The 19517-nt window shown below is 40.7% G+C and overlaps 1 protein-coding gene across 1 annotated transcript in view; it reads left to right on the top strand.

Moving 5' to 3' along the window:
- tbc1d8 (TBC1 domain family member 8) overlaps nucleotides 1-19517 on the top strand; it is an 84090-nt gene that overhangs the window by 31488 nt on the left and 33085 nt on the right. The window contains exons 7-8 of the mRNA XM_079822009.1: nucleotides 1833-2030; nucleotides 16836-17000. Of these exons, the coding sequence (XP_079678135.1) occupies nucleotides 1833-2030; nucleotides 16836-17000 (363 nt within the window). The remainder of the gene's footprint in view (nucleotides 1-1832; nucleotides 2031-16835; nucleotides 17001-19517) is intronic.

Genomic DNA, 19517 nt, shown 5'->3' with positions numbered 1-19517 from the left:
TTTATCTCTTAATTATGACTTAGCATGTCATATTTTTTACTTTTTATCTAATAATGAGGACTTTTAAAATCATATTTTCAACATTTTATCTTATTATGCCTTAGCATGTCATATTTTTGACTTTTTATCTAATAATGAGGACTTTTAAAATCATATTTTCAACATTTTATTTTATAATTATGACTTAGCATGTTGTATTTTTTGACTTTTTATCTAATAATGAGGACTTTTAAAATCATATTTTTGACTTTTTATCTAATAATGAGGACTTTTAAAATCATATTTTTGACTTTTTATCTAATAATGAGGACTCTCCAGTCACTTCATGAGCATTTTACTGTTTCATTCAACAAAATCTATCGTCATATCATAAACACACACACACACAGGAACTCGATTAATGTTGTACAGAAGAGCTACGTATCAATGTAATAATAATATATGCATTTAATTTATACAGTGAAGAACATGCAGTGTTATTGAACATTAAACCTGCTTAAAAAGCACTGTTTATGTCATGTGTATCTTGTTCTGTTGTATTTATGTTGGCCTGCTGAAAGGATCCAGTCTATGTTCATTAGAAATGATTGGATAATGCAGCAATAAACTAGCTAGTAGGCTATCAGTTAATGTATGTTCTTTGCTGCTTTAAAACATGATCAAAACACACCATTTTATTGACAACATTTCAAATAAGAGGGCAAATGACAAATGTCGGTATCGGCCAAAAATTGCTTGTTAAAATCGGTATCAGTATCGGTCCCAAAAAATATTACCAGTGCATCCCTAGTAAAAACGTCTGCTCAATACAGCCAAAAAGTCATAATTTATCCAGACAGTTTTTTGAGGAAGAGTCGCTTGTTTCTAGCTCCAAAAAGGACGACAAATGCACCATAAAAAAAACATTAAAACATTATCAGTAATGCCTTTTGAACTTTTAATGAAGACATTTTTATCTAATAATGAGGACTTTTAAAATCATATTTTCAACATTTTATCTTATAATTATGACTTAAAATGTTGAAAATATGATTTTAAAAGTCCTCATTATTAGATAAAAAGTCAAAAATATGACATGCTATTTTATAGTTATGACTTAGCATGTCATATTTTTGACTTTTTATCTAATAATGAGGACTTTTAAAATCATATTTTCAATATTTTATCTCACTATTATGACTTTTAAAATCATATTTTTGACTTTTTATCTAATAATGAGGACTTTTAAAATCATATTTTCAACATTTTATCTCATAATTATGACTTAGCATGTCATATTTTTGACTTTTTATCTAATAATGAGGACTTTTAAAATCATATTTTCAATATTTTATCTCACTATTATGACTTTTAAAATCATATTTTTGACTTTTTATCTAATAATGAGGACTTTTAAAATCATATTTTCAACATTTTATCTCATAATTATGACTTAGCATGTCGTATTTTTGACTTTTTATTTAAAAATGAGGACATAAAAAATCTTATTTTCAACATTTTATCTCTTAATTATTACTTTATGATAATTGAAATGAGCTGATCAGTAATATAGTTGAATATTTAGTATCCCCAGACAGAGGCGACAGTGACAAGGAACCAAAACCCCATCAGGTGACAGAATGGAGAAATAAACCTTGGGACAAACCAGACTCAGTCTGGGGGCCAGTTCTCATCTGGCCAATGAACAAACAGTGTATGATTATGATTCTGGCAACATTACAGGTCAGAACAGGACCATCCATGAGCAGAGATGATGTATTAATGAAATGTGTGTGTGTGTGTGTGTGTGTGTGTGTGTGTGTGTGTGTGTGTGTGTGTGTGTGTGTGTGCAGATCCTCTCCATAGAGAAGGCTGAGAGCACCAGCGTTCTGCCCAACCCCGTCATCGTTAGCGTGCGGTGTAAGCGCGCCTTCCAGCTAATCGAGCTGCTACATCGGGACGAGTTGGTGGAGAACATCAGAGGCCGACTGCGTGCTCTGCACTGGGAACAGAATATCATTCGTGGACACGACCAACGCAAGAAATCCACGGTACTTTTGACGTCTGATGGTTCAGTTTAGAGATGCATGAGTATGAGTACTGAAACTTTCTTTTTGTGCTAGGTAGTGTTGTAGAGACCCGTTTTAAAGGAACACGCCGACTATTTGGGACTTTAGCTTATTCGCTGTATCCCCCAGAGTTAGATAAGTCCATACACACCATAACTCTGTCTGACACACCCACCGCTAGCCTAGCTTAGCACAAAGACTGGAGGTAAATGGCTCCAGCTAGCCTAGCTTAGCACAAAGACTGGAGGTGAATGGCTCCAGCTAGCCTAGCTTAGCACAAAGACTGGAGGTGAATGGCTCCAGCTAGCCTAGCTTAGCACAAAGACTGGAGGTGAATGGCTCCAGCTAGCCTAGCTTAGCACAAAGACTGGAGGTGAATGGCTCCAGCTAGCCTACTGCTCAATAAGAGACAAAATAACGCCAACATTTTCCTGTTTATATGTTGTGATGTGTTTAGTTACATCGTGTACCAAGACAGACGGAAAATTAAAAGTTGTGATTTTCTAGGTCGATATGACTAGGAACTATACTCTAATTCCTGCGTAATAGTCAAGAGCTGTGAGCCGTCCCATGAGCGCAGCGGCGCAATGATATTACACAGCGCCTGAAAATAGTCCCCAGCGCTCTCCAGTTGTGTAGCGGACCCTGTCCAAATGATGGCCAGACTTTACTGATGTTTCATGAAGTTTATTGAAACCGTTTAATCTCCAAAAAATCACGTAAAAGCTGAACAAATAAAGCAAAGAAGTGCGCATTAACGCCTCATACACAAACTCTCTTCATAGCATTATCATTAACATACAGCGAAATACACAAAAATACTCATTCCAGATGACCGTAAACAAGCACATACACACCTTATGCCTTTTGCTTAACAAACTGCAAACTTTAAATCTGCCTAACCACTCCGATGAACCGCAAGCTCTCACTGTCTTTCCGTAGACTACAACATCCGTCAAAATAAAAGTCCCTACTTATTAAGACAGATAATGCAGACCTTAAACCTATTTAAACACAGAAATGTCAAAAATGTACACAAAAAAACTAATTATAAGATAAATCACAGTGAAGTCCGTTACACGTTGGTTATGTTGACGGAAGTTCGCCTATTTTCAGGCGCTGTGTAATATCATTGCGCCGCTGCGCTCATGGTACAGCAGTAAAATTCCTTGGATCATTACGCAGGAATGAGAGTATAGTTCCTAGTCATATCGGTCTAGAAAATTGCAACTTTTCATTTTCCATCTGCCTTAGTAAACGATGTAACTATACACATCACAACATGTAAATAGGAAAATGTTGGCGTTATTTTGTCTCTTATTGAGCAGTAGGCTAGCTGGAGCCATTTACCTCCAGTCTTTGTGCTAAGCTAGGCTAGCTGGAGCCATTTACCTCCAGTCTTTGTGCTAAGCTAGGCTAGCGGTGGGTGCGTCAGACAGAGTTATGGCACGGAGATGAGAATGGTCTCGGACTTAGAGGACTCTGGATTTTATCTCAAGACCGGTCAAGACAATATTAAATGAGAAATTTTAAACTGTCTTTGCTAATTCGGCAACGTTTCGTTATTAAATGAATCCGCTGCTTTGAACAAATCGGTTGAATAAAAGATTCCATGACTGTTAAATAATGTTAATGTTAAATTAATATGAAAATTATTTATGCAGGTGTAATTGTACCAATTCAGATGCCCTGTCTTGGTCTTGGTCTTGGTTTAGGTGGTCTTGACTACAACACTAGTGCTAGGTTTTCATGCTTAAATGTTCATATTCTCCCCCATATCCTCCATTGTTGCGGCTCCTCTCTTCCCAGCCTGTCAGTAACGCTCTGTCTCTATGAAGCCCCGCCTTCTGAAAAGCACACTGTGCTCTGATTGGTCGGCTGGAGCTGTGTGTCGTGATTGGTGTTTGGGAAATGTCCCGCCCCTTACCATAACCGCCAGTCTCAACACACGACTAACTAACTCAAACAGGCCCCGCCCCTTTATTCTGCGTATGAATTATTATAATGAGGAATATTGTGATGCACCTGAGCTGTTATACTCATTCATTGACATTTACAAACGGCCCTGTTCCTACTTCAAACCTTTGTACATATTAGAATAGGTCACTATTAATAATTCATCAGTGCATGCGTGGTTCATAACTCGTTCATCTCTGCACATGATACATGCACTCTTAGCAAATAAATATGGAGATTGACACTTAATATCATCACGAGCATTTATTTTAAATATATATTAAAATATTGGTGTCTAATGTCAGAACATCATTTCCTGTGCTTTTCACATCTTCAATTTAGAAAAGTTTGAAGCGTGTGTGTATATTAAGTTATGTTTTCATAACCCATGTTGTTATGCAACATTAACTCTTTCCCCGCCAGTGTTTTTAAAACATTTCTCAGCATTTTTTTTAAAATAATTTTCACAATGCATTCCAGAATATTTTATTGTATGAATATCTGAACATGCAATATATATAAAAAAAACAACAACGGAGCCTCTGCTTTTAAACAACAACAGAAAACAAGTTTTATTCCAGCTTCATGCATTCTTAATCAACACTTGAATGTGGGAAGGTTTCATAAAAAAGCAACATTTTGAACAAAAAGCTAGTTTTTTTTTGTCAAAGACTACAATGGCTGTTTCTCAATATGCGTTCTTCAGTGATCTTGCGTCCTTGTGTTCTCGCTCTACGTCATCATCAACTGTCGAAGTTAAACGCAAGAGCAGAGGACGCATGAAAGTACCCGGATGTGTTCTTGATATCGAGGATGCATTGCAGGGATATTATCGTAGAGAAAATACATCGCGGAGCAAAGAGGACACTGACAACACGCCGACAGACAGGAGAGATCAAGTTATTTTTGATATGAAACAAAGTCTCAACTTTAAAATGTCTTTTTTTAAGAAATGTAAACCACAAATAGTGTTTTGTGGCTCTTTAATGTGTCGTGATCGCTGTCAGTTAAAGCTGCCCGTGAACCGATCATCTCTTCCTTCTAGTTCATTGATAAGCATGAATGAACACTAAAAGAAATGTTGTTTCAACCGCGGAAAGACGTCAGTAAACACCGTTTTTCAAGTTCAAGTCCACTGACGTTAATCTACGAACTCTCCTGAGTGCTTTGTCGGACAAACTGGCAGATTCAGCGATGTGATTGGTCAGATCGCCTGTCAATCAAACTCGCGGCGAAGGGTGAAATTGAAGATAAAATGGACAAACTACGAACTGCTCCATCAAATTTGAAATCGACTGTGACAACATTTTGTATTTTCTGAAGATGCCGAAAAAGGTGTCGTTGAAAAAAAGCCATACTGTGTGCAAAGTCTGTGGCACCAAATTCAAATATTTCAGCAACACGACTAATATGAAGAAACATTTTACGCGGTTACACTCAGAGCTGGAGAAACAGCAAACATAAACTATTGTAGGCCTAGCTGTTGAATATTTAAGTTTGTATTTAATTTGTCCCCTGCCATTTTTTTTGCTCTAACTTCAAAGTACAGCACTTTTTGCTTTTAAATGTGCTATATAAATAAAATTTGACTTGACTTGAAAGTAAACTTTTTTGCTTAAAATGTTCTAAAGAAACTAAAAATAGTCCAATAATTAACAAATAATTAGATAACAAGGGGAAAGGAATCAGACAAAGTCAAAAGCACATGGCCAAGAATAACAAACACCACATGTATTCACACGAGATAGGACCGACATGTGACAACGATGGAAAAAACGGTCCAAATCGCATCCAAAAGGGTCGTCCCTCATCTCTTAATGAGTCATGGGTGTGTTTTGGGCGTAATGTGCAATAAACCAATCAGAGTCTCATCTCCCATTCCCTTTAAAAGCCAGTTGCGCTCGCACCATGGCGGATTCACTATTCACATGTGAGCGGAAAGACTGAACGCTTCTGCTCGTCCAATGACGCCACACCTTCCTTGCATGTCATTACTGCAAATATGTAGGCTAATTCTGATACATTTAATGACTATCCATTATGACAGGTAGACATTTTTATATTTATGTACACAATAACCATATTTTACGATGATTAGTTGTTTAATTTTTTCATATTTAAATGTGTGTGTAATAATCAGTGTGTGTGCGTTGTGCACCACCTATAGGCTCATATCACTAACACACACTTTAAAGAGCACCTATCATGGCATTTAAAATGTTCCAAATATTGTTTTAGAAGTCCCCAACAACAGTTTTGCATGCAATGACAAAAAAGACTTTAGTTTTCTTATAATATGCATTTATTTTTACCTGTTTTGACAGCGATTCTCAAATGATTCCTTTAGTGATTCACTTTTCAAAACCCCGCCTTTATGTGACGCTAATCTGCGGTGATTGGTCCGATGACCCAGTCAGTTGTGATTGGTATAGTCTGTGCAGATATTCTCGGAAACGGAACGCCCATCAAAGTCTTATAGTGACAGTGATTTGTTAATATGTGTCAGGAGTTATGAATATGAAAACCGCGTCAGAACCGTTTGATTGTAATATGAGCCTCAGCTGATCTCATTCATAAAAAAACTCCTCTATTCTCCTCACGAAGACTCGCGACAAATCAACATCCCTCAGGGCTTTTAGTTCAAAAGTGTGCAGATGAGGAGACATATTGATAGATTCTCATATGTCTGTGTCAAATTTCTAAACAGAGGAGTATTTTTTATTCAATACTTCCTCAAAATGGGCAGAAATAGACTAATCATGAGCGATTGAGTCTCTTATGTGTTGTTTTCAATTCATACTGGCAGCCGGAGGGCGCTCTGTGCACATGTAGTCCATATATGGTACAGACAGACGAAGAAGAACCATGTGCCATAATAAAAGTCCATAATAAAAGCTTCCTGAGATCGCGAAACATACATTTGACGACTAATAAACACACAATCGCGACGATGTATGGTTTGTCTTCAAGCCACTTAGTCTTCAAATGCTCATCCTTGGGCAGATGAAAAAAGTTAGCTTTTGAGTCGCACTTCAGAACACAGCGTCTCGTCGCCATGATGTTTTCTAGTTTTCACTGGCGTCTTGGAGCGCAATAAGTGGGCGTATCGTATTCAAATAACTTGACAAGCTGACGTCATCTAGTCAGAGAAAAAGCTTCGGTCTTCTAACGATTCTTAAAAATGACTCAGAGTCGACTCTTACTTTTGAAAGAAAATAACTATATATACGGTGCACTGTCATATTTCAAGCTATCACAGGATGTTTTTGTTCACTTAGATCTATGTTACACACTACATGAAAGGTACATTTCAAAATTCCATGATAGGTGCTCTTTAAATAACACACAAATACTGCACAATTGACTTTAGAGCAGGTGTGTGTTGGTCAATGGCGCAGTCGTTTTCAGTTCCTCACAATAGCAATGCTCCAGAGGTCTTCATGGGTCCTAAAGTTCATACCCGAACCCGAAGAGACCCGTAATGTGCTAAACGGAACCGACCCGGACCCGTCTATTATTTAATAGCTGGAACCGAACCCGGCGCGAAGATTGGACGGGACCCGATTGTCACATATTCCACAATAAACTGATATTAACAAGTCAATAAACAAGTTGGGAAACATATAACTTTTTGTCTTACCTATAGCCGTCATCTCTCTTGTTATTCCAAGCATGCTTAATTCACTCATCATTTCAGCTTTAAAAGTCCACTTTATGTCACGTGACGGATGACAAATGCGTCTTTGCAGATTTGCAGTTCGACTCGAGTTAACTCGCATAATAACTTTGACTGTTTGCCTTTTTGAACTATAATAACGATTGCTCGTTCGGTGGCCGCTGTCGTCCGCATTATTTATTTGCCATCATCTCTGTGAGCCGAGTCTGACCAGCAAAACTTTAAGATTAAAAAAGACGGTTCATTCTTATTATTATTAAAGTCAGTCACTGCGGAAGCTCGGGTTGCCATAGAAACATGACACACGCTTGAGACTGCACATACGCGTTGGCTGGAGCAACCTGAAATATGAGCTTTTTTACGCAATTTGAGCATCATAGAAAACATTTGTGACAGTTCACCTGAGATTTTGTTGCTGATTTTAAATATATTATTTAAATATACGTTCAAATCAAACTTCAACAGTGCGTCACACGTAGGCTAATACACTTGACAGCACTGTCAACAATGTTTGTCCACAATATGCACAAAGGATGCCCAGACAGAAGAGATGCCTGTGGGTTTAACTTCTTTATATTCGTTGTTTTTTCGCACATTTTCGCACTTTTATCGCTTGTTTCTGCTTCTTCTTCTTTTGTGTTTCGATCAGGAGATTCTGTACTCTTTCAGGAGATGTCAGGGTTTTTCCTGGGTCAAAAATGGTCTTCGGTGGTGGCTGAAAGACATGGTCATCCATACACACACACGCACGCACAGTAAAAAAGTTCCCTACCCACGTGATCTGCAAGCGCAATACTGACAATACATTTTAAATAAATTCAAAGAAAGTTTGTAACTTTTGCTTATCTTATTTTGATCCCACATGAAAAAATACTGTAGTATATTATAGTAAAATTACTCTAGTAAATACTATAATGTTCCCTTTCGAAAGGGAACTCTCGCTGCGTCTAGCTGACGCTATGGGGAACGCCCTCGGCGTGACTGGTGTCTGAAGCTACTATCGAATCACGGCAAAGTCTTTGACCGACGTCAGCCCATGACGTCATCAACGTGCGACCCGGAAGTATAAAAGGGCGCCGTGCCAACACATACACATCTTTCTCGTCTTCAGGGACTGTCTGTTTGAACTGCTATACGAGTTAAGGTAAAACAAATTCAATTATTAATACACACGAGTGTGTATTTACTGCCTGGGATCAAGAGCATGCACAGTCAAGTTTATTTGAAGTTGTTTGTGTGTGAGTGTGAGCGGTTTTCAATCTGAGATCGTTCCACTCTAGTCTGGCTTTTTTTCCTGAGGGAAGAAAGTTTGGCATCTGGGACTGGATGATGCTGTCCCGCTCAAGCTGAGGCTGAGCGTTGGCATACATCATGGGTTCTCAGATGCAGCTCGCCGATCGTCGCGACGATCTGGCGGCTAACGAGACTAAACAGCAAGTGCTCTTAGGGATGGCTGGTGAGAGTGGTATGAATCCTCTCAGCCACCTTGACCGTGTATGCTGAGCTGATGAATGTTATGGAACGTGCTGCGGGCAGGCTGCTGCAGCCATGTTGGCGCGTTAGAGGAGAGATCGCTCGTGATAAATTGCATGATCGATTTCTCCTTGGCCATAAACCATCAGCTCAGATGAGCCTTCCATTCCTTCTTGATCTTCTTACAGAGATCGAGAGGGCATGGAAGAATCCATATTCTACCCAATGTTCATCAACATCAGCGTTTTAACTTCGCTGATGTCGAGGGGATAGGGGAATATGGATGTGTGTTGAGGCTACCGACTGGCGAGGAAAGTTTGCGAACTTTTCTCGCATTTCGTGGGCATCAACACTGAAGAGCTCAAACTCTGCCTTTCTAAATCACGTTGTGCTTTAATGGCAGGGGCATACACGGCAGCGGGTCAGGCTGGTGCTGCTTTTCACACCATGGCGGTGTTTCAGGCGTACCAGGCGGACCTACTGGAGGATCTCAACCAGGGGGCCGGGCTGTCCCCTGAGGCGGTTGCTGAGCTGCGCCGCACCACAGATCTGTCTCTCCGGGCCACCAAGCAGACTGCTGCTGCTATCGGCCGCTCTATGGCGGCTATGGTGGTTACGGAGAGGCATCTGTGGTTGGGCCTGGCTGATATCGGGGAGAGAGAAAAGGGTTTTCTCTTCGATTCGCCGGTTTCGCCTACTGAACTTTTCGGCACCTCCGTGGAGGCGGTGGTTGGAAAGTTCAGGGAGGCGAAGGCGCGCTCAGCGGCATTTAAGAATAAAACATGCATACCGCTGAGATCCGCGCCCCCACCCAGGCAGGCGGGACCTGGTCCTTCACGGTCTGAGGACCGTAGGCAGGACCAGAGGGCTAGCGTCTCCTCTCGCTCGGTCATTTTTGTGTGTTATACTAAAAATATGTATTTCTTACAGACCCCAGGTTCCTGTATAGAGTTGGGTATTCATCAGAGAGAACTGTCTATTCCCCTGCTTATTTAGGCTTCAACACAGCACCATTATCTGGGCTATGTTTGTGAGCGTGTGTTGGCTTTCCCTGGTTGGTCAAGATGGCGCCAGATAGGCCACCGCTTATGGTTATCAGAAGATGGGCCTCCTCTCATTTTGAGAGTAGTGTTTAGGCCGCCGCTCTTTTCTTTGAAATGTTTGCGGATTACTAGGCGGTAGCACACTTTTCTGATAGAATGTAGTGTTTGTCTACCGCCTAGGGTTACTATGTGTCTTCGGTTCCCTAAGCCACTGCAGGTTGGATTAGTTTGTCTCTGTTACGACTGAGCGCTGCGGCGTCAGTTGGTATGTGGATGAAGGAGGCGCGTTGCTGAGGCACCGTCACCTTTTTTTTTTGTTGTACTTAGATCGGAGGCCTCCTCTCATTGAGAGTCGTTGGTTTTAATAGCAGTCAGTTTGTTTGTCTGGCAGTTATTTCTCGTTTTTTGCGAAACTCGTACAGCTTGTAGGCTTCTACAAGCCTCCCTGGAACGGGTCCCCATAGTAATGGGTAGCTATCATGTGTTAGGCCTCAGCAGGCCTCCATGAAAACGAGCCGTAGGGTCTAATATTACTACAACCCACATTTTTCAAATATGGCTGTCCCAGTTAGCAGGAAGGATTGCACCGTTCTCAAGATTAAACGGTGACAGTGGTAGGCCTTATCAGGCCTCTAGTAAGGCAGGTGACAATGCTTAAGCATCAAGGTACTACTAGCCTAGCTGGCTATCAGGTTAAATAGGGGTAAATACGCTCTCCTGAAGGTCGGCTGTCAATTGTAGGCCTCAGTAGGCCTCTTGAACAAGGCGCATTATCAGTTGGAAGGCCTCAAACAGGCCTCACTGGAGGTATGTACCGATGTGCGCATCAGGTCAGCTAGCCTGGAGGCTATCAGGTTGTAGGCCTCATCAGGCCTCCCCGAAGGCCCGCTGGTAGGTGTAAGGCCTTACTAGGCCTCCTTGAGGGTGAGCTCTCAGGTTGTGATCACTACCAGAAGCAGGTTGTAGGCCTCATCAGGCCTCCCTGAAAGGCCTGCTGTTAACTCTAAGACCTTACTAGGCTTTCCTGAGGGTGAGTTCCCAGATTGTGGTCGCTCTCAGAGGCAGGTTGTAGGCCTCATCAGGCCTCCCTGAAAGCCTGCTGTTAATTCTAGGCCTTAATAGGCCTCCCTGACTCGAACAAGGTAGTAGGCCTCATCAGGCCTCCCTGAGGTGTTCCTGGGGTCCAGTCATCTGAAACAGTTAGCACGCATTGCAAACAGGTAGCAGGCCTCTCAAGGCCTCCCTAAAGGCAGCTTATCAGGTAGTAGGCCTTAATAGGCCTCCCTTGAGGGCGAGTTCCTTAATCAGGATGCTCGAAAAGCCTGCGTAGCTTGACTGTCGAGTCCCAGATGGTGGTCACTCGAACGAGGTAGTAGGCCCCATCAGGCCTCCCTAAGGTGTTCCTGGGACCCAGTCATTTAGCACGTATTGCAATCAGGTAGTAGGCCTCTCCAGGCCTCCCTAAAGGCTGGTTATCAGGTAGTAGGCCTTAATAGGCCTCCCTTGAGGACGGGTTCCTTAAACAGGATGCCCGACTAGCCTGCGTAGCTTGACTGTCAAGTAGTAGGCCTCCATTAGGCCTCCTTGAGAAAACAAGGGTAACCTCAGCAGGCGGTATTGCTGTCAGGTAGTAGGCCTCACTAAGGCCTCCCTGAGGACGGAGTCCCGAGCCTGGATGCTTGGGTTTCCAGCATGGCTTGCTGTTAGGTAGAGGCCTCTATAGGCCTCCCTGGAATACCCGCTATCAAGTAGTAGGCCCACAGGGCCTCCTTGAAGTTGAAGTTCCTGAACTAGGCACTTTGATTACCAGTTCTCTGTGAGAACTTGTGGTAGTTGGGCCTATAGCTGGAGGTTACTCGCCAGGCAGGCTCAGCTGCTCCCCTCAATGAGGGTCGTCTATGAGTGCTCAGCCGCCTGAGCCTGGTCAGACGGTCGTAGGCCTCTCATGAGGCCTCCCTGTTAGATCAGTCCTTAGGCCCTTTCGGCCTCCCTACTGCTTTGAAACACAAGCACCTGGTAGATCCTTGATTTGAGCAGGCAGACTCCCCTCGATAGCAAGGGTTGAAAAGCACTACGCTGAGTGTTGCTCTCTTGGATAACCCGTCTCTGAGTTCCGGGCTAAGTAAGACTGCCTGTGTTTCAGTCCCTTAGCTTGGACGCCCTTTGGGCACCATCCAGAGGCTCTGTTTTGAACAGACAGGGTTGGCTAAACCGAAGTGTCCATAACACTTAGGGCACTAGGTCAGGCCTCCCTGGTGGCACTCGGGAGAACTTTTTCCCGAGTAGTGACTGGCTGGGGTTCCTTCGGGTCCCCTAGCCACATTCCCTTGAAGGGACCCCTTCATTGGAAGTAGTGGTCCCGGGCCTTCGAGCGGTCTAGATGGAACTCCACGCAGTGCGTTAGGGTTCCGTTTAGTTGTATAGCTTGGGCTATGACCGTAGGGAGTGCTGTCACTGTCAGCCCAGGACCTGAGGGGGAATCGCTCAGGTTTTTCTATGAATTACTTGTGTTGACAGTTGTCACTGCCAATGGGCAGACACTCCCCTCAGCATGGCGGCGTTGGTATATCGTTCCCCATAGCGTCAGCTAGACGCAGCGAGAGTTCCCTTTCGAAAGGGAACGTCTAAGGTTACGTATGTAATAGGGCTGGGCGATATGTGAATTTTTTGGGGGGGATAATCGCCTTCAAAAATATCGCGATATCTGATAATATCGTCTACTCCGCACTGACCTCGCCCACGCGCGCCATTGCTCATGTCTGTGTCAAAATTTTCCAGGCATAAAATGGAGGACAACGGCTTAATATCAAAGAAAAGATGCACACCGGTAATTTGGCAGTATTATGGATTTAAAACCAAATGCAAATGGAGAACCAGCGGATCCAACAGAGGCTATCTGCAGGCTGTGCAAAAAAAAAAGTAGGTTAAAGATGCGCAGCCCACTAATCTCCGCTGCCATATCCACATAGGCTACACCATCCAGCAGTAGCGGCCTCATTTGAGCCCCGCTCTGCAGCCGCTTCTCAAAGCGGGAAAAGTTCTAGTTTAACTCAGATTGCTTCTGCGTTCGCTTGTGGAAAGAAGTACGATAAATCCAGTTTAAAATGGAGACAGTGCACTCTAGCTGTGACCCGTTTTCTGGTTAAAGATATGATGCCTCTTAGTCTTGTGGACCAGGCAGAATTCCGGTCCATGCTTCAAACTTTTGACCGGCAGTATGAAGTACCCAGTCGGAATTATTTCTCAAGAACAGCTATTCCAGAGCTGTATAATACAGAGAAAACTGAGTTTATGACTAACATCAGTAGCGCGGATTACGTCGCTCTTACGACGGATATGTGGTCGAGCAGCAATACGATGACACCTTACATGTCAATTACTGCTCATTACATAGACAAAAACTGGGTACTACAATCAAACTGCCTCGGAACGATTTATGTGCCTGAGAGCCACACAGCAGATTATTTGGCAGATAGCTCTTGGAGAGTGTAGGGCGTTTTCACACCTGAAAGTCCGCACCAAGGTCCGAACCGAAGTTCATGTTTTGATACATTTTATACATTCGGTTAGTTTTGGTTTGGTTTCACATTGCAATTATTCGAGCGAAGAACTTAACATGACACACTTGCGTCCTCTCGTCTTCATCTATGTGGGACATTGATTGGTTTGTAAACGGATGCGTCTTTGACAAGAGTGAATGAACGGACGCATATCGTTGCCACTATTGAACACTGCGCATTGCTGGACTATTTTCGTTACGTTTAAAAGTGGACATTTCAAGCTTTATATAAACATATTTCTCATGTTTGTGAGACAAGTAGCTGCTGAGTTTGGGTTTATTTGAGACACGCTCAAGTTCATGCGCAAAGCATGTGATCGCTCCCGCAATTATTGTCTGCTATAGACTATTTGCTTCTTATTTATTAAATCCAGGCAATTATCTGATTAAACGTTGATTAAAATTAAGATACAATTTATACAAAACGAAATTCACATTAAAGAAGGGCTTTCTAAGCAAAATCATGCAAAATTTTGTGTCTAGAAACCTGCATTAGATTGTTGCGTTAATGTTTTATAAATGCATAGGTTCAATTAAATAACGTGGTGTTTAGATTATATTTTATTTCTGAGAACTAGCCTAATGTATTTTTGAAAAATGAAAACATATTTGTTTTAATTTTGAATGATAATTTAGATTTTTGATGATTTTAATGATTTTTTTTTAAAATGCATGGCAACTGCTAAGACAATTAAATAACGTTGTGTTTGGATTATATTTTATTATTAAGGTGTCTAATTAAAAAAAAATCAATTGTTTTAATTTTGAATGATGATTTAGTTTTTTGAAGATTTTACTGATAAAAAATGCATTTATGATTTTCATATGCAACTGTTAAGACATGCTGGGTAAACCACATTTACGGTGTTTTACAGATCACCTGCATAAAGTTATTTTAAGGTGATGTTTGTTTACCCATATTTTGATTTTTTTTTTAAACGTTTTGAATATGTTACTGATAAAAGCAATTTGTCTAAATGATTGAATATCGTTCGCATTGTGTCCTGAATATTTTTTTTTTTTCAAAGGTTTCGCTCTCTCGTTTTATTTTTAGCGTTAGTATTTTAAATGTTCCAGGTTAAATGTTCCAGGTTTACATGTTTGATTAATATTTGTATTATTAATAGGCTATTCTATTTATAATTTAATAGCCAATAATATTTTTAGAGCTGTTTAAAACATTTAGTCAAGCCAACCTATGTCTCGTTAATTTGTAACGTGCTTCTCTTTGCGCACAACCACAACCAACATCTTATCCATATACTTCAATGTTTTGCTTTAACACATATAGGCTACTGTAGCTATGCATCAAAAACACTAAAAAGGTAAGTGTATGGTAACTACTAAGCTATTTATAATGTATTTGGCAACGCAATGTCCTGTGAGTTTATCAGTCGTCATTTTTATGATACTGTGAATTATCGTCTGATAACACTGACTGTTATCGACATCGAGATATTTGCGAGACATCGTCGATATGCTATAATATCGTCATATCGCCCAGCCCTAGTATGTAACCTCTGTTCCCTGAGAACAGGGAACGAGCGCTGCGTCGCGTTGCCATGCTTCAGGGCCTATCTGCCATACAGTCCCTTCAGACGAGAAGATGTGTATGTGTTGGCACGGCGCCCTTTTATACTTCCGGGTCGCACGTTGATGGCGTCATGGGCTGACGTCGGTCAAAGACTTTGCCGTGATTCGATAGTAGCTTCAGACACCAGTCACGCCGAGGGCGTTCCCCATAGCGTCAGCTAGACGCAGCGCTCGTTCCCTGTTCTCAGGGAACAGAGGTTACATACGTAACCTTAGACGTTTTTGAACCGTACTATAGTAAATATACTACAGTAAATTAACAAAGTGTAGTAAATACTATAATATACTATAGTATTTTTTCATGTGGGATACCTTGATGTTTGTTTTTGTTCCTCATTTTTACACTATTTACTGATAATTGTTTTGGTATATAATCATATCAATATTAAAAAGTAGTAATAAAAAAAATGAACAAATAGCCTAATTTTCTGCCATGTACAATTTCATAAAATGATACTCCAGTCTAAACTAAGTGATTTATAGGCTATTTATTTTACTACACATTATGAACATAAATAAGCTGAAAGACTGTGGATAATTAAAACTAACTCTTACACCCACTCTTGCTAAATTGTGTAAGCGCACTTGTTCTCTTCAGATGTTGTTCAGAGTAAATGATTAAACTGATTCGTTAGTTCAGTGTTGGACAGATCAGTTGTTCTAACCAGTCGTTAAAATGATTCGGTTCAAAGGAGTCATTAGGTGGCGAATCGGACATTAGCAGACGCGTTGTGTGTGAATCCCGTCTGTTAGAACATCGCGAAAGATTTGTCAACACACAGAAAACACTTCATAACCGGATAGGATTTGTTTCCCGTTTATTGAAAGTATGGTTTATGTCAGCTGGTCAGAGAATCAGTCAATGTTTTTTGAGCGCATTTCACACCCAGCGGTAATGAAAGGAAAACATTGTCTGATAGCGCCACGTGCAACATGGATTCGGTCTTCCGACCTTTTGATTTTGATTAACGTAATATGTGAAATATTAGAAAGCTAAGAATGCTTATTTTGAAGACAGAGAGCGTGCGAGCGGGGGAGGAGCTCTGATCGTTCTCTCTGTCACTCAGTTACAAGCGCAGCATCTATTCTACATCATTCATAAATCACAATAACTCAACAAATAAAGCTTTGGCGGGACAAAAATTCGTTTTGGCGGCCGCCAAAAAATTTTCAATGTAGGAAAAACCCTGGATGTGTAATAGCGCCCCCTGCCGCATAACAGTGAAAACACAGGTTTCCAGACAATTCTGTCAATGACGGGGAAAGAGTTAAATATGTTTTAGTCAAGTCAGTTTTATTTCAATATCACTTTATACAATATAGCTACAGCTTCACAGTAATAATAACAGAATCAATGATGCAAATTCTACCGCTATAAACAGACAATAGTGTCATTATTCAGCTCAATTCAGTTCAAATTTTGTGTCTCGCATTTTTGATGTGTGTGTCTGAACTGAGCTTTTAAAGGTGTGTTTTCTGTCCTCTAGATCTCCGCCACGCCGTACTACACCTTCTGTTACGACACCGTCCAATCAGACGACGAGGACAGCAGCATCATCATCTCGGATAAAGCTCTGCGTCACACGGTCCTCACTGACGCCCTCATTTCCACATTCCACCCCAGTCAGGCAGACTCAACACACATGATCAGTGTGAGTACACACACATTACATGGTGAAGATCAGAGTTGCATCTGAACAGATGGAGCTAACATGTTGACCATCACCTAGGGCTGGGCGATATATCGCATGACATTGTTAGGCGCATGTCGTCAGTAAAGCCGGTTCCTTGATTAGTAGTAAATCGCCATCACCTGCTTTCAGATAGAGCGGCATTTACTACACAGAGCCGTAGTTCACTGACAAGCTGAGCCATATCGCATTAATTATCACGGACGAATCGCCTGCGATAATTAATGCGATATGGCTCAGCTTGTTAACAACAGAGTTTTCATTTTTGTGTCAGCTATCCCTTTAATAACAATGGAAACGCATTATCACATTCTGTGAAAAAGGTCCTCAGTTTTAAAAATATGCTTTATGTAAAGTCCTGATGCTTTTCATGCAAAAAATTCCGGTAACACTTTATTTTAAGGTGATGTAGTTACTAGGGATGCAACAATACAGTTTGTCCACGGTTCAATACATACCTCGGTTTTTAACCACGGTTTTCGGTTCGGTTCGGTTCGGTTCGGATGGCTTGTCACATCAGTTTTTTGTTATTCTATTCTTAAGCGACAGGAACCGCAAGAGGTTAAGGAGAAAAAAGACTATTTTTCAATTGCAATACTCTTTCTTTATTTCACTTAAAATAATTGAAAAACCTTACTTAAACTTAAAAAAACCCTTGTACACATTCCTAGTGTATTGTATAATATAAAATAAATATATATAAAGATTTACACTGGCAGCTCAGAGCTGTACAGGAGCATTTAAGTATGAAATTGAATTAATAAATGTAAAAATAAAACGCTACATAGACTTCACTATAAAATATACACTGATTCTTATTAAAGCTACTGTATTAGTTTTTCAGTCAAGAGCAGTGAGTGATTTTCTCTTTGTCTTTTGTTGTTTTATTAACATTAAATGGATAGTTCACTCAAAAATGAGAAATGAATACAGGTTTGGAACAATATTAGAGTGAGTAAATAATGACATAATTTTAGAGGTGAACTGTCCCTTTAACAGGGTTCCCACGCGTCCTGGAAAACCTGGAAAATGAAAGACCAATTTTCCAGTCCTGGAAAACACATGGAAAATGGGAAAAAAGGTCAAATGTCCTGGAAACGTTTGCGTTGTCCTGGAAAATAATTGTCCCTCCTTGTGGATGAACACAAACGGGTTAAACATTTTACGCATGAATGTCTGTTTTCAAGCAAGTACGCAATTTGACATCTCAGTAAGCTGGTAGGACTTGCCCCTCTAAACTACGGACATTGTGAGTTCTGTGGCAAATGTGCACGTGCGTTACTCCTGTCTGACAACCAGTGTTAATTTCGTCAACGAAAACTATGATGAAAAATGTTCGTTGACGACCTTTTTGATGAGAGATGACACCCACGTCATTAAACGATAACTGTGACTAATAACACATGCAATATCGTTGACAAAATAAGACGAGACTGAAATGTGTATACATTTTTTTTTAAACTTGACCAAAACCACTTGCTGAATAAATGAGACAACACATTACATTCTGTTTTTACCAGATTTAAATAATGAATCCTCTCTACACTGTTGAAGAAGCGCGGGTGATCAGAAAACACAGACAAGTAAGCTGGAGTTCAGCGATCTTCATTTGAGATTTTCTACTTAGATTAAAGTGTCATTCAGCCGGTCTGTGTTCTGTCACGAGCCGCTTGCGCTGTTTGTGCGATTAAATCTGCGATCAAAATGCAGGCTGATACAGCAGTGTTTTTAATGTTGATCATATTATACAAGCAAGAATGCAATGTTTCCTGAATATCCACGATTTCAAACGTGACATTTAGGGCTGTCGTGGTTATGAAATTTACCTTGCGGTTATTATGGGTGGCTCAATAGCGCGGTCTGCGGTATTACCGCGTTTTTTTGTTTGTTTTACAAACCTAATTTATCCTGATTTTACTGCATAAAAAGCTCTGTTGTTGAGTTATGTAGCATAAATTGTTGCTTTTTAACTGACAAAGATACACGTTTTAAAACATTTTTGTTTATTGTTAAATGCAAAACACTAACAAGAACATGCCTTTTCCCATTAAAAAAATAAAAGAAATCAAATAATTTTAACGTATCATTGATATAATTGTCCCTATATCGAGTTTTGTTCGATATAAAAGTTTTTGTAAGGCAGCTGGTTCATACTTCCCCTGTAGAACACTACACATTTTGTGCTTTATGTCCGATGTTAAGGTGATATCCTCGCTTGATGGTTTAAGCAGATTTTCTGTCAGGAGTTTCAGGACGGGTTTGACAGAAGACACTGTAACGTAGCTTTCGCCAGACAGCAGATCCGTAAACTCAGCCGCGGGTTGGGTACTCTTGTATCATTATTAATTTATTTAACATCAAATGCACATGACGAATTGTAAAACAAGGCCACAAAAAAAAAAAAAAAAAACTGAACACTGCGGTTGCCGCGGTTTCTGCGTTTGCTTTCCTTCCTCTGCGGTTGGCTTGTCAAAAGCG

Source organism: Gobio gobio (genome assembly GCF_949357685.1).
Source record: "Gobio gobio genome assembly, chromosome: 7".
Taxonomy (NCBI): Eukaryota; Metazoa; Chordata; class Actinopteri; order Cypriniformes; family Gobionidae; genus Gobio; species Gobio gobio.
This window is presented reverse-complemented; position numbering and strand designations above follow the sequence as displayed.